The sequence below is a fragment of the Oryctolagus cuniculus genome, chromosome 4 (genome assembly GCF_964237555.1).
Source record: "Oryctolagus cuniculus chromosome 4, mOryCun1.1, whole genome shotgun sequence".
NCBI classification, from domain to species: domain Eukaryota; kingdom Metazoa; phylum Chordata; class Mammalia; order Lagomorpha; family Leporidae; genus Oryctolagus; species Oryctolagus cuniculus.
In genome coordinates, this window is record NC_091435.1 from 15,945,198 (window position 1) to 15,968,802 (window position 23,605).

Genomic DNA, 23,605 nt, shown 5'->3' on the forward strand with positions numbered 1-23,605 from the left:
AAGAGTAAATTTACTGCAGAAAATCTGCATATATAAACGAAGCAAACTATATCTATTAACTGTGTTGTTTATTTCCCATGGTTATTTTATGAAATAAATGGTATTTTAATGATAACTAACTAAAGATCTAAAAATAATATCATATTGCCATAAGGCTGCTAGATCAATTAAGTAGAAAGATATAAAACAACCCTGGGCATTAAACACACACACCCAAAGGCATATAAATCCCATTAAACTACAAGATTAAAACAAGAACAAATTATTCCACTAAATCCTTGGAGGCAATTTAATGGAAACTATTATAAATCTGTGTAATATTACACACCCAAATCAACAAACAAAAGAAGGAAACACAAACCACAGTCAAACCATTTACCTCATTAAATGGGAATAAAGCCCAAAGATGCATCATAGCACAAGGGGGATGTATCTGTTAATTCAAAGCTCAGACTCTGCCAGCCTTGATTTGCTTATCATTAGCCTTGAGCTGGCTTTAATTTCACGAGTAATATGTGTATCTGTGTATAGATTAAACCTGAGTGTAAACTCATTTATTTGTAGATTGGTAAACTCTGATTTTCCTTTCCATCTTACACCATCATTGCCTACAAAACTTTGAAATACCCAATGGCATATTGAAAGGATCCTTTAAATCAGATATTTGCTCTGTTATATTTACTCTTTGAGATTTTAAGTTGATGTTATTTTTATTCCAACTTTTAGCCTGTGACATAAACTCTATCATGCCACCTGGTTCATGCAGGAAATGCTAAGTACAGAACCAGTGGTGAATTTCAGACAAATGGGCTAGCCACAATCCATTCATGGATCAATATAATTGGAGCAAACACAAATCGTAGTGCTGGGGCCTTCCAAATCTGCTGCTGGATTTCTATTTGATCCACAGCTCTGTTTAACCAAAATTGAGCTATATCACTTTCAAGATGTGTGTAAGTCAACTTAATTCAGGAGCCCTTTCAGTTGGAGAAGCAGGTTTTCTTGGTAAGCACATTAAGTGCCTTTATGTTACTTTTTGAAAAAGTCATCAGTAATCTAAATGATATTTAAAATGTGTAATCATACCAGAAAAGGCCTCTTTCCAATTAAGGAGTCATTTTCTAAAGTATAATTAAAAATAACTAAGGAAAAAATAATGATTTTCAGGGAATATATTCTTTTTAGCAAAATAAGAATCTGTAATAGAAAACATAATTGTGCCTTTAAAAGTAGCACACAGACAGAAAAATAGAAAAGATTCATCTAAAACTATTAAGTATAACTGTATCTTATTTCATTTTATTTGTAAAATTCTATGTTTTATTGAAGTATCTGTGATAAATAGCATGTATGTTAGTCTTTTGAAAATTTCTCATGTTCTTCAATCTTAAAAAAAGGTAACATTTTAAAGCTTTTCATAGTTATACAAAGACCTAGAACATTTTATTCCACACTATCAGACGCATTTTAGAAAATAATAAAAGATCAAAAATCTTAGGGTTGATTTTTCAATTCTAAGAAATGAAACTAACTCTTAAACATAGAATGCTTGATGATTAAAAATATTTTATTGGCATCTACTGTCTATAAACTACATTTCAAACAGCAGTAATGATTAATTATTTTAAAAGGATCCATTTGATTTTGTTCCATTTTCTAGAAAACATATTTATTTTACCAATATGCAAAACAGTAAATCTTTGAAGGGCCTATCTCTCTAGAATAACATTGAACTATAAGTCTTCAGTGTTCCTCTAACTCTATTTAATGTCTTTACTCTGATGATGCCATCGCAGGATCAGAGCTGATGCCCAAAGCTCTATCGACCAGAATAGTTGGAGGAATTTGGTGGTTTTTCACCCTAATCATCATTTCATCCTACACTGCCAATCTGGCTGCCTTCTTAACAGTAGAGAGAATGGAATCCCCCATAGACTCAGCAGATGATCTGGCAAAGCAAACCAAGATAGAATATGGGGCAGTCAGAGATGGATCAACAATGACCTTCTTCAAGGTAAGAACCTAACAAAGTGTTCCCAATGTCAATCATACAGGAGGGAGCAGGGATATAAAAAGACATTGGATATTTTTATTTAATAAAAGTTTTAATGAAATAATTTTATTATGAAACCCTCATGCCCTAGCAACCTATATACAGCAATCTCTTTGGTCCATAGCAAGATCTCTCCAATTTATTATACTCAGACCCACAGATTAACATTTTCAATATCTTCTCTTGCATTTATATCAGAAAAAAATGCCATTCTGTGAGTACAATTAGTAACCAGTTAGTAATTAATGGAACTCATGCTTGAATTGAAATTCTGACAATCAGAATGCTTGAATATCATTTTTTTCCCTTTCTGTTCTGTACATGAGACAGAAGCAGATGACAAGAAAATATGTTGATATTGGAATTATTTAGAAAACTAGAAACAAACCAAGGTAATACCAGGGGACTCTGGTAAAATACTGCATGTACACCAATGAAGGACTGCTTTCCCATCTACACTGGCAGCATTCCATCAGCCATGAGCACCTTCTGAAGCCCCAAAGGAGAATTAAGTTAGAGTGGATTTAATTTTAATGTCAAGTGCATTTCATTGTTCATGTCTTTCCAGTTACTTACCCAAAGTAATGAAACTGAATTCTTCCTTGTTTACAGAAAAAGCCTTGGTACTTTTGCTACCAAATCTCAGATACCATATTTCCTATGAAAAAGAAACCTTTTTTATAAAATTTTATTTATTCACTTGAAAGAGTTCCAGAGAGAGAGAGAGAGAGAGAGAGAGAGCAAGGAAGAGAGAGATCTTCCATCCATTGATTCACTCCCCAAATGGCCACAACAGCCGCAGCTAAGCCAATCCAAAGCTAGGAGGCAGGAGCTTCCTCCAGGTCTTCCATGTGGGTGCAGGGGCCCAAGTACTCAGGCCATCTTATCACTACTTTTTCAGGCACATTAGTGGGGAGCTGGATTGGAAGTAAATAAAGCAGGCAAGATTGGAGCCAGTGCTTATATGGATTGCCAGCTCCCCACAGCCCAAAAAATAGATTTTAATAGAGTGTAGAGGTAATATTGTTCAGACTTTATGAAGAGAACAAGATTCTCAGAAGCCAAATGAGCTGCCTAAGGTCATATAAATATTCTGTGGTGACAGAGATGGGCTCTAGAGCCATCTCTTAAGAAACACTGGTGGAAGTAAATGTGCACGTGAATAAAAGAAAATAGCTCCTGCAACCAAAGTAAGCCCCTGAAGAAACGTTTGTCAAGGCTTCACACTCAGATTACCAAAGATGAAGTTGTCACACAAGAGCTCAATAGACTGTTCTGACTTTGACAAACAGTAGCTTAGAAATAGAAACTAAGGGTAAGAAAAATTGACACCTTTTGTATAACAGTATCAGTTCATTAAAGTGACCACTGTCTACACAATAAAATTTAACCATTAACAATAACAATTGTGGTAAATAAGAAGATTACTTGTATTCAGAGTAAACTATGAGAGTTTTATCAAAACACAGAGTAATATAAAAATAGGATTTTCTTTTCCTTTGTGTTAAAAAAGATCTTTAAACATTCTTTGCATTTTAAGATTGCCATTGATTTAATGAATATGCAAATTATAGGGGTGGTGTCTTCACTGGTTACCAATATTTGAAGGGCAGCCAACTTTCAGTACATGACTTCATAAGATTCTGAAAGTGTTTTCCTAAAATTAGAAGTGTGAAGAGAACACAGGTTAGGCCCAAGCTACCAAGAAAGTCATTTGCAAGCTACACAACACAAAGGGACAATGCCGGAGTGGAATCTGGCATATCTGAAAAATGATTAGAAATTATTTAGCTCACTAACCAAAGTCAAAGAGTTTTAAAGTATCAGGAAATGGGGTACCAGCAGCAGAGCAGATTCCCCGCCTTCTGGGTGTGCACTACAAGTACAAGTGTAGAAGGGGAAAGGCTGGGCTACCTACTGGAAAACACGATAGATTCAACTTTGCCACGGTGCCAAGGATCTGTGTACTTAAAAAAGCAGCACTCAAAGTTATTTTGATCTGAGTTTGCTCAGATGTCTTTGGCTACACAGAGTGCTGGGTCCCATTTTTCTTGGCAAAACTAGGGGGAAACTGCACTAAAATGCTTGGCATTTCCTGGCACAGAAGCCACAAGTGTGACTCTCTTCCCTGAGTGTTTTCAGAGAAGGCTCCTACCTGAACCCTGGACCTGGAAACAAGACCTAAATGAAAGTGGCCGCTCATGTCACCAAGCAAATGGTGAGGCAGTAAGCGCCTCCAAGAGCCAGAATGGGATAAAAGTGAACCAGCATCAACGAAAAACAATAGCAAGCGCTCACACTGTTTCTGATTGCTCTACATATATCATCTCATTTATCCAATCAGGGCCAAGTGAGAAAGGATCAATTTTATACCCATTATAAATGAGGAAAATAAGGCATCAGGAGGCTAAGTAACTTACCCAAAGCTACAAAGCTAACAGTACAAGGGCCATGGTTCAAATTTCAGAGTTCTGGGGGAAAAAAGCCCCTGAGGGTAGAGACTTGGTCTGTTTTATTCGCCATTACATCGCCAGAACTGAAAAGAGTGCCTGACACACAGTGGGCACTCAGAAAACATATTTTCAATAAATGAGTAGCTACATGCATGAGTTCTATCTGAAAGAGATGGGGTTCTATCAGAAGCAGAGTGAAGAGAGAGGAGGAGCAAAGAGAGAGAGGGCATGGAGACACAGAGACCCACATGCGAAGAAATGCTCTTGGCAAGTTCCTTCTTTTTCAAGTTAGCTTGTGGCCCAGCAACCCTATTTATCAAGGAGGAATTTATTTACAAAGAAGAGAACAAAGACTAAATCCGATTTAGTTTTCCCCTCGAGGGAGGCAAGCTGTCAGAAATCTTCAGAGGGATACACACTCAGAGTTCTTAAACTGCATTATTCCACAAGGGAAAGGAACATTCCAACCTTTTAATTCTCAGGGTAGTTGCACCCTGAGAATTAAAAGTCACTGAGTGACAGCAGTTACAGTCGCAAGACTCTGTCCTGACCTGGTTCCACATTAATGTTTCACCTCCACTGAGCCGCCTGAACCTCCTCCCTCCCTCCCTTTCTCTTAAGACAGTAACCTCCCTTGAGTGGTGGGATGAATAAGGAAAACTGCAAGTGCCCAATCTGACCCAACGTCCTGCTCAGTCACTGGAGCATCAGATGTTTGTTCAGATGGATCCCATCTGCACTAAATTCTGAGGAGACTTCTAATTCGAAACATTTCCCCATGGTACATGGCTGGTTTTAAATTACTTCATAGCTAAAGAATAGGCAGTTGTGGCCAGCGCCGCGGCTTAATAGGCTAATCCTCCACCTAGCGGCACTGGCACCCCGGGTTCTAGTCCCCGTTGGGGCGCCAGATTCTTTCCCGGTTGACCCTCTTCCAGGCCAGCTCTCTGCTGTGGCCCGGGAGTGCAGTGGAGGAAGGCCCAAGTGTTTGGGCCCTGCACCCCATGGGAGACCAGGAGAAGCACCTGGCTCCTGCCATCGGATCAGTGGATCAGCACGCTGGCTGCGGCGGCCATTGGAGGGTGAACCAACGGCAAAAGGAAGACCTTTCTCTCTGTCTCTCTCTCTCTCACTATCCACTCTGCCTGTCCAAAAAAAAAAAAAAAAAAAGAAAGAAAGAAAGAATTGCAGTGGGCTACAGTTATGACCAAAATCCATGACCAAAGAGAATGCCCCAATCCTTCACGTGTGGTCTCTGGGCCTTAAGCAGATATGTTTTTAGTGAAGTATTTCCTTGAAAAGTGTGACTAAAATTCTGATCAAAATCCATTGCATTTTTTCCTATACTTTGTTGTTCTTGAAGACAACGTGGCACCTTAGATTTAAGACTGGGGGCATTCAATTCTCAACATGAAAAATAAACCAAAATTTAACTTTTTAAAGTATCCCCCTGTATGGATTCATATAAGACTGAGGGACTATGCTAACCTCATTTTTAAGCAAGTGCTGGGTAAAGGTCATGTATGTCTGAGACAGAGGAGGATGTAGCAACCACAAAGCTCATCAAAAACTGTATTTACACATGAGAACTAGGATTGAATCATAAATTAGACTCCACACACTTTCACAAAGCTTTAAATGGACAACTCAAGCTTCTTTTTTTAAGATTTATTTATTTATTTGAAAGTCAGAGTTACACAGAGAGAGAAGGAGAGACGGGGAGGGGAGGGTGTCTTCTATCCATTAGTTCACTCCCCAGATGTCCACAACGGCCAGAGCCGTGCCAATCTGAAGCCAGGAGCCAGGAGCTTCTTCTGGGTCCCCCACATGGGTACAGGGACCCAAGGACTTGAGCCATCTTCCACTGCGTTCCCAAGCCATAGCAGAGAGCTAGATTGGATGTGGAGCAGCCAGGTCTCGAACCAGCGCCCATATGGAATGCCAGCACCACAGGTGGTGGCTTTACCCCACTGTGCCACAGTGCCTTCCCTAGCTCAAGCTTCTAGATGAGATCCTCTATATAAAACAAATCTTGTGGCCAAGGTCACTCAGTTAATGATGCTTATTAACATCGCATTTTCACAAGGTCATCAGCATTCTGAGTCTTAAACTCTTAAGCACTGTGGATAATCTAATAGCCTACTTGGTCAAAGGGTATCCAGCTCCACAAGGCCAATTAACAGAACAAGGTTAAAGAAAAGCAGAGAATTCATCAACTGCCCAGGTACCGAAATATTTTGGGAAATTCAGAGAATTATTTCTTTTTCTTCATCAAGACTTCAATTAGTTAATGGACTCTGTGCATAAATCAGTATATTAATAATTTGAAACTTCAACAGACTTTATTTAAGAGAATTATTCAACAAACTTGCTTTTATTTCTATTTGGGATAATGCTAGTTAATAATCCAGTATTGGTTTAATAATCCAGTATATTGGTTTCTCTGTTCTATGCTGGTGAATTGCTTGGTCCTTAAGTCTGAGCACTAAAGACTTTCTTTGCCCTCCCAAGTCCCTGAGCCACCACTTTATTTTACAAAGTACAGACAAAGAACATCACATCATGGCCAAGTTCTGTAGACCCAAATTTGATCCATCTTCCCTACTGGGTACATGATCTGTGTCCCTATTTGAAATCCAAGAAAACATAGAGCAATTGCATACAATTACAACTTTTCATTTTATAAACTTGGCACTTGTATGTTTCAGCTCTTATAGAAGGTAAGAAATGAGCAAAAATTCAGTTCTTGTTGTAGTTCTGTAAATTAGTTTATAGCACAATGAAATAGTCCAAAATTTGGTCTCACAGTGACAGCGTAGCAATCACTTTTCTCCCTCAGATGATGAAAGGATTGGCATGAAAAAGTCTAAGAACCATTTGAAGTCTGAAACGAAAGATTATTTAATGCCCAATGGAAACCATCTTCCAAGGAGGATAATGGCTTAACTCCATGGGATTGAGAATACTAGCTAGTCTTCTCATGAGACATGATTAGCATTAAATACTGGGGTGTAATTTAGAACTTATAATGCAGAACTTCAGATTGCAGAGTCTGGAGCTAGGCATTCCAGGTTCAAACCCTGACTGTACTGCTTACTAGCAATGTAGACCTTGACAAGTTACTTAAAATCTCTATATCTTGATATTCATGTCTATAAATTGAGATTAATACCCAGCACATGTGATTATTTCAAGTATTAAGTTAATTAATAGTGGTATTACACTTATACTACTACTTGGAGATTTTTAAAGATAAAAAGTTAGTTGCTGTTATTATTACAACGACATCACCATTATCATCAGCACTTAACCCCAGCTATTAGTCCTACTATTTCAATCCCTCTAGATTTGAAAAAACTCTTGTTCACATTCTTTACTGTCAATAATCTCTGGAATGTGTGCCTTCTGCTAATGTACAGAAAAATCCAGAGGGGTTGTCAGAATCCAACCAAGATCTCAAAGGCATTCAGAGGCCTAGCCAGACATAAACACTGTTCCTTGGAAACCCTTCCTAGGCACACTTATTACATTTGCAGAAGAACCACTTCCCAGATGGAAATTAAGCTGATGAACAGAGTGAAGAAGTTTAATTTAATTCAGCTCAATTTGTTTTTTTCTGAATTACCCAGTATGGCCAGCTGTGGGATTGGTACTGTAAGAGACAAGAAGGGGAAAACAGAAAATCCTTGTGCAAGGCTTAAAGATATGAATAGCAATAGAGAGACAAGATTCCTGTGTACTTGTTAAATATAGTGCAACGTATGGTTAAGTATCAGGAATTGGATAGACAGGAAGTGGTGTGGACCTCAAAAAATGCCTTGTGAGCCAATGTGGCTGCAAAATCCTCACGTAAGAGGTACTTCTCAAAAGAAACTTGCCTTGTGACAAATCACTGTCCTCCTAGACGCAAGCCAGGGGATTACACAGATTAGATAGTGATTCAGTCTAAAATGACTTGGATAAAATAGGTTTAAAAAATCATAACAGCCTTGTCACTTCTGGCTTTCATGGTCTAGGGACTTCGGACCTTCTGTGGGAATAAGGGACTCTCTAACATTTATAATCTCCTTCCAGGGAGTGGATAGGTTGCTGTCATCAGCCTAAAAGACATGCTAAGGAAGTTACTGAGCACTTAACAGGAGAACTGAAGTGATAAGTTACTGTGGGAAGACAAAATTCAGACAGATAATCATTTTGGGAAGCAAAAATGAAAGAAATTTCTCTTCACATGGAGTCACTCTCCATTCAAGTGCTATTAGCCTGGGTTTGAAAGATCCAGCTAATTTTACCATCAGTGTCAGAAACGTTAGGTCTCTGTGGGTTAAAAATGTGTTTGTTAGAGAAGAAATCCATGAGGTCAATTTAAGTTAACCTTTTTCAAAGCCTGCTGTATTGCCTATAATGGACCTATCTTTAACTCTAGACAGGAGAAAAACATAAAAAATATTTTAGCAAAGGTGTTTAAATCCCACTGAGGGAATTTTCTAAAGGGAGCCCATGAATTTTTAAAACCTTGGAGAATCTGCAAATGTCATAAGTTTCCATCAGTTCAAGATAAATGCATAATCAACAGCAATGATCATATTTTATACATTTGAAAGACAGAGAGCTCTTACTGTACCATAAATTCTTTCTTCAGAGTTTTCTAAATTAAATCATGTTTTAAAGTAGTATAAGAATTTATTTTTTTTATTTAACAAGTAGAGATATAGACAGTGAGAGAGAGAGACAGAGAGAGAAAGGTCTTCCTTCCACTGGTTCACTCCCCAAATGGCTGCTACGGCCAGTGTTGCGCTGATCCGAAGCCAGGAGCCAGGTACTTCTTCCTGATCTCCCATGCAAGTGCAGGAGCCCAAGCACTTGGGCCATCCTCCACTGACCTCCCGGGCCACAATATAGAGCTGGACTGGAAGAGGAGCAACCGGGACTAGAACCCGGTGCCCATATGGCATGCAGGCGGTCGCAGGCAGAGGATTAACCAAGTGAGCCACAGCGCCAACCGGAGAATTTATTATTTGATGAAATAATATATTTAAACATGTATTAAAGGGAATGGTGGGTTTTTTTTTTTAAGATTTATTTATTTGAAAGTCAGAGTTATATGCAGAGAGAAGGAGAGACAAAGAGAGAGAGAGAGAGGTCTTCCACCCTCTGGTTCACTTCCCAATTGTCTGCAAAGGCTGGAGCTGCACCCATTTGAAGCCAGAAGCCAGGAGTTTCTTCCAGGTTTCTCATACAGGTGCCATTCTCTACTGCTTTCCCAGGCCATAGCAGAGACCTGGATCAGAAGTGGAGCAGCCAGGACTTGAACCGGCACCCATATGGGATGCTGGCCCTGTGGGCAGCCGCTTTACCCACTGCACCACAGCACCAGCCCCGAATGGTGGTTTTTAAGGCAACTATTTGGCTCTGACACACCTCTTTTAACAAATTTGTATTTCTACACAGCCGATTATTATGTTTTTGGCTGTTTTTTAGGGTTTTCTCAGGTTAGGATTTATAGAAAGTAAAACTAAACTGGACTTTTTTAAAAAAGTAATTGTTTTTAATATTTTATTTGTTCATTATACATATATTGAGCACATTTACAAGATCACTTTTGATACAGTAACAAAGATCAAGTATCAATAATTATTCCCAATGTGTATGGATGTGTGTGGAGTTATAGATATATGTAAAACTAAACATGGGTTTATATATAAAATCTCAGACATATTGCTGTGAAGTAGAATTATATAGTTACTGATTCTTCTGAATAATGGGATATATATCTTTACTGTAGAAGCCCTAAAACCTAGTTAAAGAAATAATGTGACAAATTATGTTTATCTCAATAAAAATGAAACACCGGAAGAATATTTCTTTAAAATGGAGGTTCAATCAATCTTAAGACCGTACTACACTCCAGAGTTTATAAATACTTTACATTTTGTAGCAGCAATATAATGGAACTCAGTAAAAGTAAAACTATTATTAAAGGAGAAGAAAAAATACAAGCAATATTCACACTTTCCTCTAGATTCTCTTTCACTTCCTAAAACACTGTTTAAATTTTTGTCTAAAGCTTTAGAAGTCGTGTAAATAATGTTCCATACATGTGTGATTAATGCAGGAGTTTCAATTGCTCTAACTATAATATAAAGATACTAGAGCTGCCACTTCAATTATGTCATTAGAAAATTTAATTCTGTTGAAGCATTAATCAAGCCATGAGTTTGATGTTATCTATATTGAAACACACAGCGGACTCACTGCTGGTTAAGAACACACATCTTGAAGCTGAATCAAACCCTGGCTTCATCATTGCCTCATATGATACCCTATTTTCTCACCTGCAAAACAGTCATGGGACTTTGTGATCGTTGTTGAGATTCAATGAATTGGTACATGTAAAGTGTATAGAATATTGTTTAGTAAATGGTAAGCACTGCATTTTCTGGCCATTATTCATTATTATTTTCAATAAGTCATTTTCAACTACCTATAGATGTATTGTAAATTCCTCAGCGAGGATTTAACTTGCATGTGCAATAGAGGAAAAATAAATAAATAATGACATCCAATGTTAATATAGTTAACACTCTGGTATAACAGAATACACATTAAAAATGTTTATTCTTTGCCAACAATGTTTAATCAGCATCAGAATAATCTCATAATCAGGTTTAAACAGACAAAATGAATTTATCTACACCTGATGCCTTTGGAGATTAAATTCTAAAATCCTGGATGATTGCAGATTTGATAAATGGAGTTTTCAATTTTGCCAACTTCTGCTAAGAAGCTCAGAGAACATTACAGATACTCTAACTTTTGACATATGCAGTGAAATGTGAAGCAATCACTATTTCTGTTCTTTGCAGTATACTGCATATTATTTACAGTGATTTAACAGGATCACTGAGACTATCGAGGATTCAGAAATGCAAAATCACCCGGACTGCCATTCAAACAATCTTCCTGGTCTTTTAATTTTTATGATGGTTTTCCGTGAAGTATAGAATCTAATTTTTCAAGAATTATTAAGATGCATGTCTTCAAGATGAAAAAAATGACAAAAAGAGTAATTCCAGTTTAGCTACTCACAGTCACTAGTCTTTGATGTAACAGAAAATAAATAGCACTGAGCATGGCATGATTGTGGACAGAGCTCAGGAGTAAGGAGAAATAGCCTTGCATTTTCCACTGGCTCTTCACTAGCCCTGTGACCTGAGTATTCTTAGTGTTCCCAACCTTGAGACCTGCATAAGAAATTTGAAGGGGTTGGTCTACAGTGTAGAATCTGGGATTTGAAGAAACATTGAGTAAAACTCTCTGAAGCATCAAGTTCTTGTAGTTTCCCAGTGGTAAAAAAAAATGTACTATATCCTAAGGTGCTTGAATTATCTACAGATATTTCTAACTATTTAAAAAATAGTTGTTTCTAAGCCACGTCTTCTGTCTTTCTGTGAAATCTAAGCTCCCCAGCATTTTAGTACCTATAATTCTAAACATGATGAATTCCATGACTGCAAACTTTTACATGACAGAGAACTTAACATGAAAGCAGAAGGGTGTCCTTCTGATTCCATTATGTTTGCCATTATTAGGCTGTAGCAAGAACAGCAAGGGATCAAAGGAATTGATCAGAGTTCCTCTACCCTTAACTTCACCAACTCCCTACCGAGTAACAGTTTTCCTACAGAGATAATGACCTGCCCTTCTTGCTAATATTCCACTCAGAGAAGGAAGAAGTGATGTTGTTGTATTTGAAACCATGACATCCACTGCCTGGAACAGTGCTCCTCAGAGTGAGGAACAGGCTGGCTCTGGGGATGCGCTTACCAGGCGATGCAAAGGTCACAATAAAGCTGTGTGGAGGAGTTTAAAGATGACGCAGCTAATGAATTCTCTGGTGGTCCACATGCATGATCTCTCTTCTCCTTGAGTTTAGACCACTTTGAATCCAGTTGGCACCACATGGTGAGTCATAGGAGATATGAGCTACAAGCCAGTCTTGTGCCATACTCATAGCTATGTCTTCCAAGAATTGAAAATATCAATTCCTTCATCACAGATAATTTTAGACCACAAGTGATAGGGACTTGATAACAACTCAATACACTTCATATCCCTTCTATGTCCTTCAGTTGCTTTGATGCCTGGAAGGATTTCCCACACATTATCTATTTACTACTGATGAACTGACTATATAGGTTTGTCCATTATGTCCATAGATCAAAACTCCATATTTTTAAATGATGAGAGATCTTCAAAAAGTTCATGGAATGAATATTATGGAAAAATCCATGAACTTGAAAATGCTTTTTCATCAAAATAAATATATTTTTTTCATTTCACTTCCCATAACCTTCTTGAAGGACCCTTGTACTTACCACATTCATTTCAATAAAAGGTAAATATGGTGAAAAACATGTTTCATAGAATTTTTTATGTGGAGACTACCCCCTATTTTTTATTAATATGAGTCCAACCAGCAAGCTGTCTCAGGGAATAATATCACTCCATGAATATAAGCTGTATTTTACATATAGATAAAAAAAATTTAAATCATTCTTGAAAAAATTTTGGCAATTTAGATATCCACCTCCACCAAATTAGCAAGGCATGGTGCAAAGACGATTTCTTTTTTTTTTTTTTTTTTTGGGGGGGGGGTGGCAGGCAGAGTTAGAAAGAGGGAGAAAAGAGAGAAAGGGCTTCCTTCCATTGGTTCACCCCACAAATGGCTGCTATAGCTGGCACGCTGCGCCGATCCAAAGCCAGGAGCCAAGTGCTTCCTTCTGGTCTCCCATGCGGGTGCAGGGCCCAAGCACTTGGGCCATCCTCCACTGCTTTCCCGGGCCACAGCAGAGAGCTGTACTGAAAGAGGAGCAACAGGGACAGAATCTGGTGCCCCAGCCAGAACTAGAACCCGGGGTACCAGTGCCGCAGGCAGAGAATTAACCTAGTGAGCTGCAGTGCCGGTGCAAAGACAATTAAACTAGACATTAGGGGTCCAAGTTCCAAGGTGAACTCTGGTATTAACTTCCTTTGTGACTCTTTGAAGTTTCCAAACCCTCTGTACCAAAATGTCCTCCTCTGTGAAAGCAGCAGTTTGAATGAGCTGATCTCTACAGTCTCTGACAGCTTTAAAATTTCATACTTCAAAGAAAATTATTTTCCCTTAAGGTAGTTTCCTGATGGAGAAATAATTTTTCCCGTTGTGCATTTACAGCCAAAAGGCAGGCTGACCTCCCTGCACCTGTATGGATAGCTCTTCATGATGAATTTAGCATGATCAAACTGCAAGGCTGAAATCACACATTAAGTGAGGCATTGATTCTGACTTGTCCCCACCCACAAATATACATTTGATATGGAGACATGAGTTCCCATTTGCAGTTGTCTCTGGGGTTGAGAACTAACTCCCAGGATCCTACTCACAACACAATAGGTCCCCTAAAAAGCCAATATTTGTAAGGTACTGTTTATTGAATTGTTATTTGTCTCACAAGACTTTTCTCAGGGGCCTTTTCAAATGCCTAACAATCCAAAATAAAGCCATCTGTCCTTCTGTAACTCATAAAGCCCACACTATTAGTCCAGGTCTTAAATAGAGCTAGGAATTGAGTGAGTCCCCAGGAACACTTGAGCATGAATTATCATGCTATGAGTTGATTCTACAGGTATTCCAATTACTGCTTATGGCACAAAATCGTGTTTTAAGCTTCTCTGCACTCCTGAGAGGAGGTATTCTGTGCCTGCCAAGAAATCTCTCTAACATGTGTGAAAACCATATAAACGTGTGAGAACTGGAATGGCTAGAAAATATCAGTAACTCCCACTATATCATTCATCTTTTAAATGGACAGGGGCAAGGGTTACTGATGCAAAGGAAGACAAATTCAGGAGGAAAAAGGGACAGTATGGAAATTACAGACTACAGTGCAATAGGTTTAATCAAATATCACTATTCAAAGGAATGGAAAATTCATCTCTAAGCAATACAAAAATGGTACTTTTAAAAAGAAAGTAACATGCTGATGTATTGGTGTGTATGTATCAATGCTTGTGCTATATATTATATATAGTTTAATATTAAATCTATCAAAGAGCTGAAGAATAAAGTAAATGACAAAATCAGAACATTTTGAAGTGGAATGAAATATGCATGTCTTAATTACCTAAAATATAATTGCAATGAAAAATTGTATACATTAGAGGTATATAAATACAGTATGAAGAGTTTTCTGATCTGAATATTCATTTGAAAAAAACATTTACATTCTGCTCTTTCTGGAAAAGATAGAAGTAAATGACAGTTCCTTCACAAATAAAACAGAGAAAGCAAACAATTTATCCCAGGACTGTCCCAGCAAAGGAATGTTGGACAGGTATTGAAATTTACATACCTGAAAACAGTAGAACAAAGCCTGCTGAAGTTGAGCAGTTGGAGGTAAATGAAGTAAATGAGGGAATCTGTTAGGGAGCAAACCACCTTATGGCCCATGGCCCATATTCTGAAGAGGCCTCATTTCATGAAACAAGTGCTATTATTGGTACCAACATTGTTTTCCCTAACTTGAAAGCAAGAGTAGGACTTGAGCCAATGTCTTACACCAATCTGTCAAAATTCCCTTTTTCTCCATAGCTGCCTTAATGCCTCCAAGTTCTTTCCTGTAGTGAACTGGGCTGTTTATCAGACACCAAATGGAAGTCCAAAGAGCATTCATCTTGGTTCCTTTAATGCTAAGAAAGAATATTCCTTATATTAATGGAACCACTGGGTTTTTGAATAGCTCTAGGCCATGTTTTTTTTTTTTTCAGCACTCTTCTGCTGGTGGGTGTGCTTTCTTTCCCTGCAGAAATCGAAAATATCCACTTATGAGAAGATGTGGGCATTTATGAGCAGCCGACAGCAGACAGCCCTGGTAAAAAACAATGACGAGGGCATACAGAGAGTGCTCACCACGGACTATGCTTTGCTGATGGAGTCCACTAGCATCGAGTATGTTACACAGAGAAACTGCAACCTCACTCAGATCGGGGGCCTCATTGACTCCAAAGGTTACGGAGTAGGAACACCTATCGGTAAGAGGGTCAAGGCATTAGCCAAGACTGAGATGTTTATTGCAACTATGGAAGAGAATGGGCTGAAATTTCTCTGTTGGACAATCTGAGAAGATACCCAATGCCTTGTGTGGACCTGTAAGTAAATGGAATGCCCATATAGATCAGAGGCATGATCTAAATTGAATATTCCCAGATATTTAGTCCAATAAATTTTCAACCTGTGTTTCCTTCAAGTTATTCTGCCATGTAACTATTTAAGAAAACATATATTTCTATTATTTTATACCAAACAAGTATCTTAAAGAGACTATCTCCCTAATTAATCAGTTTCACACTATTTTCTTTAATCTTGACATACAAGCTATCTTTAAAAAGATCTCGAAAAACGTGTGTTATTAAAAAGCTATACATGGATCTTATTTTTAAAATTCATTTATTTGGAAGACAAGGAGAGAGGGAGGGACAGACAGACATACAGACAGACAGACACACACACACACAGAGTGATAGCGAGGGGTGGGGGCGGAATCTTCTTTTTTGGTGTTTACTTTCCAAATGCCCATTATTGCTGGAGCTGAAGCCAAGAGCCCAGAACTCAATTCATGTATCCAACATGGGTAAAAGAGACTCAAGTACTACTTTCTAGGGTGCATATTAGCAGGAACATGAAATTGAGCTGGGACTCAAACCCAGGCACCCTGATATAATATACAGGCACTCCAAACAGCATCTTAACCAATGCACTAAATGTCCAACCTATATTTCCTTTTCCTTGCACCAAAACAAACGTATCTTTTAATTCCATTTCCCATGAACTTTTTGAAGTACCCTCATAGGTCTCTATGAAATTATATTAGAATATAAGGAAATTAATTCTGTGTGTACATGACAAAAGTTAGAGGGCTAATGTTTCATGTCAGCAGATGAAAAAGGATGGTTATAGCTGCCAAAAGATAAAGGACGAAGATTAAATTATAAATTGCTCAGGCAAGCTGCTAGATTCAATCAATGCTAACTTACAACCTAAAACCTTGAAATATTTCTATTATTTGTTCTGTAGCACTGTTCTCTCTAAAGATATTATTGCCTTGTAGAACTACACAGCCATATAGTGGTGTCTTTTTGCATGACAGTAATAAATATGAATAGAATATTCTCCTATATTCAAGGGGAAATTACTAATTCTCTCTCCTTAGACAATTCCCTCTCTTCTGACTCCTTATCTATAGAAAAGTATAATAAAAAAATCTGTGTGATGGTAACCTGCTCCTCTGAAGTGAGCCATTGATAATTTGTTTATCAGCTTTCCAAAGCAGGGGTCATCTAGACCACTGGGCATGATTGAATAAGCAGAAATAATAGTCACAGGCCAACCAGATGATTAAGAGTCCAAGGTAGATTTGATTTGCTCGTTTGTGCTATTATTCGTTTTTGAAAGGGATTATCCAGTTTGATGTTCAAAATTAGGCAATCGTCACAATGCTTACAAAGGTCAAGCAGATAACAACAGTGAATAAAACTTGTTTGTTCAAGGAGGCAGGAGGGAAGTGGTGCAGCTCCAGCACAGTAGAGAGCTCACTGTTATGTAAGGAGGTAGCTACCTTCCAAGTCAGTCAGTTGTAGCAATGTGACAATTTGAACACAAAGTTGACAGATAATTCCAGTGTTCAAGTAAAATATGAATTTAGATTTTAGGCAATCTGTCCTCACATTTTAATTTGGTGATAAATTCAATTTTAAAAAGGCACCATGTCTCTTTTACTCAATTTCATATTTAACTATATTAACTGTAAAAACTCTAATTCAGTTCACCAGATAAAGGCAAACTCTCTTCAAATTTTAGATTTAATTTACAACCAATTTGTTTCCCTGCTACCCACCTGGTATTAGCTTTATTATTATTATTATTATTATTCACATCCTATATACCCTCTAAATAAATCTTCTGTAAAATGATTAGTCTAGGGCATGCTTAAATACCTTCTTATTCCTTTGTATCTGGTAACTTTTCCTGGTGAAAGTACCAATACAGACACTGAAGTGTCTATTTTTCTCCAACTGCTAAGCTCTTCTATGGTTTAGTCAATGTGTTCTGCTGGAGACTCAGTGGGATAGGGATATTAGGCACTAAAGAAACCTCTTTAGTGCCTCTTTTAGAACCAAACTTTCTTTTAAAACATTTTTTTTTTAATTTGAAGAGCATAGGTTCACAGAAAGAGAAGCAGAGGCATAGAGAGAGAGAGAGGTCTTCCATCCTCTGGTTCACTCCCCAGATGGCCGCAATGGCTGGAGCTGCGCCAATCCGAAGCCCAGAGCCAGGAACTTATTCTGGGTTTCCCACGCAGGTGCAAGGGCCCAAGGACTTGGGCCATCTTCCACTGATTTCCCAGGCCACAGCAGAGAGCTGCATAGGAAGCAGAGCAACTGGGACTCCAACCGGCACCCATATGGCATGCCAGCACTGCAGGCGTCAGCTTAACCCGCACCCCCAACCAAACTTTACCTCTCCTAATAGCAGTGGGAGAAGTAAGGCAGATACTATTATTTTCTATCTCATCACTGCTGATTTTAAGTAAATGAGGCCACAAGTCAGACAAAAACACCAGGATAGATGCCTTTGCCTGAATCTTTGCAGAATCAAGACCACAGGATTGATTGCAATTTATTTTGCATCTTCTTAGAGGATTAAATGTAGTTCCCTAGTAAGACCATTTTAATTAAATTATAAAATAAAGGGGCTGGTGCTGTGGCACAACGAGTTAAAGCCCCCGGCTGTGGCACCTGCATCCCATGTGGGCACTGGTTCAAGTCCTAGCTGCTCCATTTCTGATACGGCTCCCTGCTAATGTACCTGGAAAAGCAGCAGAGGATGGCCCAAGGGCTTGTTCCCCTGTGCCCACATGGGAGACTTAGAGGAAACTCCTGGCTTAAGATAAGCTCAACTCCGGCCATTGCGGCCATTTGTGGAGTGAACCAGCATATGGTAGACCTCTCTCTCTCTCTTTCTCTCTGTCTCTACCTCTCTCTGTAACACTGTCTTTCAAATAAATAAATCTAAAAAATTAAAATTAAAAATAAAAAAAATCTGCATCTTTATCATTCCATTCTATAACCCCATCCACCTTACCTACTTTTTCTTTCTCTCTTTCTTTCTTTCTTTCTCTCTCTCTCTTTCTTTTCTTTTTTTTTTTTTTTGATTATGTTTTATTTGAGAATCAGAAGCAGAAAATGAAGCAAGACAAAGACACACACAAGAGTCCACATCACATCCTTTGGTTCACTCCCCAAATGGCCTCAATGGTCAGGGCTGGTCTGAAGACAAAACCAGGTTTGATTTCAAGGATGCAATTCAAGTCTCTCATCCCAGTGACAGGGACCCAATTATTTGAGCCATCATTACTGACTCCTAGGATCTGCATTAGCAAGAAGCTGGAGTAAGGAGCCACAGCCAGGAAATGGACCCAGGCACCCTTATGTGATACACACATGTCTTACTGAAATCTTAAATGCTAGGCTAAATCTATTCATCCACCGCCTTTCAATATTCCTCTTTGTTGTGGAATTTTCTGTGCGGTAATAGTGATAGAAGTGTATCACTCCTCTTGAGAACATTTGCACTTTGACATATCATTGTTTAATTAGTATTCCTTCTACAGAATGGAATGTAACTCAAATTTAACTCACGGCGAGTAGCATGTGATTGGAGGACTGGTGATGGAGTGATTTGAATTTACCTCCTCCGTCTCATTTTTGTCTACCTCATCCATAATAAGTTCAAAAGTTGAAAAGCCTTCCTCCTTCCCTAGGTGTAAAGAAATATACTCCAGGAATTTTTCACAGCAGTTATAAACCTGTCATGCTTTTAAAGCAAAAACAATGAAAGAATAATTGGAACAGATGGCAGATCTCAGAGAGTACATCCATTGAGACTGCAGCTGTTGGATAAGTTTGTGAGATGTTTTTTATGACAAATTGACTCTTTAAGAAAGATCAGTTGCTATAAGAAAAGATCAGTAAGCTCTGTGTGTATTCGTGTATATTTTTCAAGTGACTTGTCATAAATCAATTCCAATGTTATTCAGTCCATTTAAGCAAGAACAACCATGATGGAAGTCAAAGTATGTGCAGATATAAAAACATTCTTCACATACTTTGGGTCTTGCTCTGGCTAAGTCCCTCAGGCTCAGATTCTACCCCATGAATGAAGACTTAATCAGTCACAGGACACAACTGAAGACTTTGCTTCTTAGAGGCTCTCAGGACAGAAGTTCTGGAAATGTGTCTCCTGAGGGATTTAACATAAAACTTCAAGAAAATGAGAGCAGTTAAGGCTTAAACAGGTTAGTGGAAAGCTGGAAATTACCTTCCTTGGAGATCAACTTTAAACAGAGATTGGATCTCCATCTGTCTGAAATGTTTTAAGTATTGTGCAGCCTGAAGGCAGAAAGGAGGGCATTAGTCAACATTTATAGTGTGCCCACTGTGTACACTGCTGGGGTTACTGCTGCAACCACCGCCTCTCCAAATCATTTTCACATACATTAAAGCAAAGCACTCCTGCTTCACTTGATTGCTCACACGCTATGGATATGTTAAATGCTTGCTAATGTTGACAGTAGCCATTATTCTGGGGCTATTTAAGCAAACAGTCAATATCTTTTATTTGACTTTCAAGACCCATTTTCTCAGTCAAAATCCATGCTCTTAATTGATAACCTATAATCTCCCTCCAAAATATTTTGCTATTCTGTTAAATTTGATTTTGAGTGATAAAACTATTTTGAGATGTCATAGGAAGAAAAAAAATCTGCTTCTGTAACTTAAACCATCCCATAGAAACTAAGTTGTATGTGGAGAAAGAGGGGTGGTATGCCAGCACTTTCACCACAATAACAGGAAAAAATAGGAGATAAAGGGAAGTGAGTTTAATTCTTAGCCCAACCAGCAATTTAGTTTCATCTATACTTTCAGTTCCTAAACGTCTTCAATTCTTAAACAAGTGGACAGGATTACATGATTCCTAAGATTTCTTTTCTTAAATTTTTGCAAATTTTACTTTTTTAAAATCATTTTTGCCACATTCACTTCAAATGTAGACATATACATGCATGTGTACTATCTTCCCATGAGAATGGAGATATTAGTCTCACAGAGCAGGGATTCAGGACAATGAAGGAAGGGTGCATTGTCATTTCCTGGTGTGGTTCCCTGAAGCAGTGTTTGTGAGTAAAATACCAGAAGACAGGACAACCACACAATTTTCGTATTTTCTCTATGTATTAACTTCCACAAATAAGACAAAAACATATAATATGTCTCTCTTGGTCTGGCTTATTTCACTTAGCATAATGATCTCCAGTTCCATCTATTTTGTTGTAGATGTCTGGGTTTCATTCATTTCTTTTTCTGGCTTAGTAATATTCTTCTGGTCCTAACATGCATAATTTCTCAGTTTTCTTCTACCAAGGAAGACTTTAAAGTCTGCAGAGAAAACCAAGATGTAAGACTTTCCTAAGGAATATATATAACTACTATAAATAATAACAAAAACTCTTAGCATCCAAAGAGAAACTAAATTTAAAAATACCTTGCTTTTTCACTTTCTTTGCATTGATTAGCATAAGGAATTCAGTACAGAGAATCTTTGTCTATGGATAGTTGCTGGTTCCTCCTAACTCTCACATAATTAAAAGTTCAGTGGCATTATTTAAAGTATAAATAATATCAGTAAGTTCCTTGCAAATTTTTCAAACCTAAATAAATTTTGTAGGACCTTTGAATTCTTCAAAATCAACTCTTAAATATATTTTAATTGATGCATTAGTCAGAATGGACTGACAACTAAAACCAATGCCTACAAATACTCAATGGCTTACACAGTAAATGTTTGTTTCGTAATCCAATGTGGATTGAAAAAGAGGATCTACTTCATGCAGTCATCCTGGAATTCAGTTTCCTTTAACTTTGTGGTTGTACCATCTCTAGAGACTGAAATCCTTTCCTTCTTGATGTACCTTAGGAAAAAGGGGGAGTACAATAGAAGAGCACGCTAGGAAAATTTATGACACAGGACCAGAAATGTCATAGATCACTATCTCCCATTAGTTAACAATCAGTCACATGAGTACTGAAAGTGACACTGGGAAAAGTCTTGTTACTCCCCACGAAGGCTATGAAATGGCATGGGTGGACATCTAGCCAGACTCAGTCACAGTATGAGACAACTAAGAGCCTAGAAAAAGTAGAATCTAAACACACCAAGAAATTTCGTTGTCATGAGGGGAAAGACTCATAAAGAACTTACTGGAAACATACTTAGCTTTTTCTTATTTAAAAGGAGAAAACAGTGTGGCCAGGGCTAACCTATCAGCTATTCCCTTTCCAATCATTTACAGTCTTCAAAATGTAGGACTGAACCTGCCTGCCCTTTTACTAGTCCATTTGTGGGTAGGTAATTTCACATCAGCCACAAAGCAGTTACCACTAAGACATGCTTTTCAACATCTTCTTCAACCTCTTGGGGACCAACATCCAAACTATCTCACTTACAGGCTCTCCTTACCGGGATAAAATCACAATTGCTATTCTTCAACTACAAGAAGAAGGGAAGCTGCATATGATGAAAGAGAAATGGTGGCGAGGGAACGGCTGCCCTGAGGAAGACAACAAAGAAGCCAGTGCTCTGGGAGTGGAAAATATTGGGGGCATCTTTATTGTTCTGGCTGCCGGACTGGTCCTTTCTGTGTTTGTAGCCATTGGAGAATTTATATACAAATCACGGAAGAACAACGATGTTGAACAGGTGAGTCATCTCTTTCTAGGCCTGGGTAGTTTTTAGTTTGCACTCTCTAAGTTTGGGGTTTTTAAGGATTTTTTTTTTTTTGTAACAGTCTATTGAATTAGATGCCCAGAAGAGCCATTTTTGAGTTAGAGCAAAGAGCTATTGAATCCCTGCCAGGTGCTGCTGGCACTGCAGCTCCATTATTTATTAATGAGAAGAAGGAAGAGCCTTATACACTAAATCCAATTAGTGCTATTTGGAGTGACAGTGCAGAAATACCAAACCCAGTTAATTTCTTTGAACAGTTATTTGCTCATAAGATGGAAACCCTTAGATAGAGCAAGGAAGCAATAAATCCAAAATTGGAAAAGATATAAAAAGATAGTTGAGCAGAATGTTACAGGTCCTAAAGTATATATTTTAAAACAGATGTGTTAAGGCAAAACTATTTATATAAGCATATAAATGTAGTATTTTGAAATTGAGCATTTCCTTTTTCAAAATATCATTGGTAAAAGAATAATTTGCCCAAAAATTTTTACCAAAAATATGATAAATAATACAGAAGTGATAACAAAATATTTTTGAGGCTTTGTTTTTCAAACTTGTATTTAGAATTATAGGATAGGACAATTTCAATAGTCAACCATTGTGCCTATTATTTTTATTTTTAAAATAACTCATAGTAGGAAGTTCACTTTTCTGAAAAGATGATTGTAAAAAGAATTTTTTCATAAGCAGATTAGGACAAGCAAAATACAAAGCTCATGGTCATTGCAGAGCGTTGGGGCATCCATTTAACTTTAAGAGACTATTGGAATGTAATTACTAATAATACAGCCTATTCCATGCTAGGTTGTCACATCTTGAAATCCTTAATAATTTTTAACAAAGGGTCTCATTTTTTTCATTTTGCATTGGGCCCTGCAAATTCTGTAGTTGATTCTGACTAATAATCTGATACTAGATGCACTTGCTTTAAGTGGAAGACTTCCTGACGCACCTAAAATCTGTAGGTGATTTATTATAACATGATTTCATCTGAAAATCTTGCCGAGAAGTAAGAAGCAATCATGAGAACAATGAGCACCTTTTTCCTAGATCTTGTTTTAGAAAACTGTCTTTAATTAAAAGGAAGAATGGGCTGATTTGCTTCGGTTTAACTTTGTATTTGCTCTTGAGGTATCTTGTTTTATGCAACTAATTCGAAAAATAAAAGCTTGTGTATATTACGCTTTAATGTGCTTTCCATAATTACCAGCTTCA

The 23,605-nt window shown here is 37.8% G+C and overlaps 1 protein-coding gene across 12 annotated transcripts in view; it reads left to right on the forward strand.

The window, feature by feature from the left end:
- Positions 1-23,605, forward strand: part of GRIK1 (glutamate ionotropic receptor kainate type subunit 1) — a 437,503-nt gene that overhangs the window by 396,077 nt on the left and 17,821 nt on the right. For 9 of the 12 annotated variants that reach the window (XM_070071886.1, XM_002716785.5, XM_008267173.4 and 6 more), the window contains 3 exons: positions 1,797-2,014; positions 15,351-15,576; positions 22,110-22,360. In XM_070071886.1, the coding sequence (XP_069927987.1) occupies positions 1,797-2,014; positions 15,351-15,576; positions 22,110-22,360 (695 nt within the window). Of the gene's footprint in view, positions 1-1,796; positions 2,015-15,350; positions 15,694-22,109; positions 22,361-23,605 lie in introns of those variants that run through there. The other 3 variants (XM_070071889.1, XR_011387736.1, XM_051819209.2) reach the window with 3 other exon arrangements.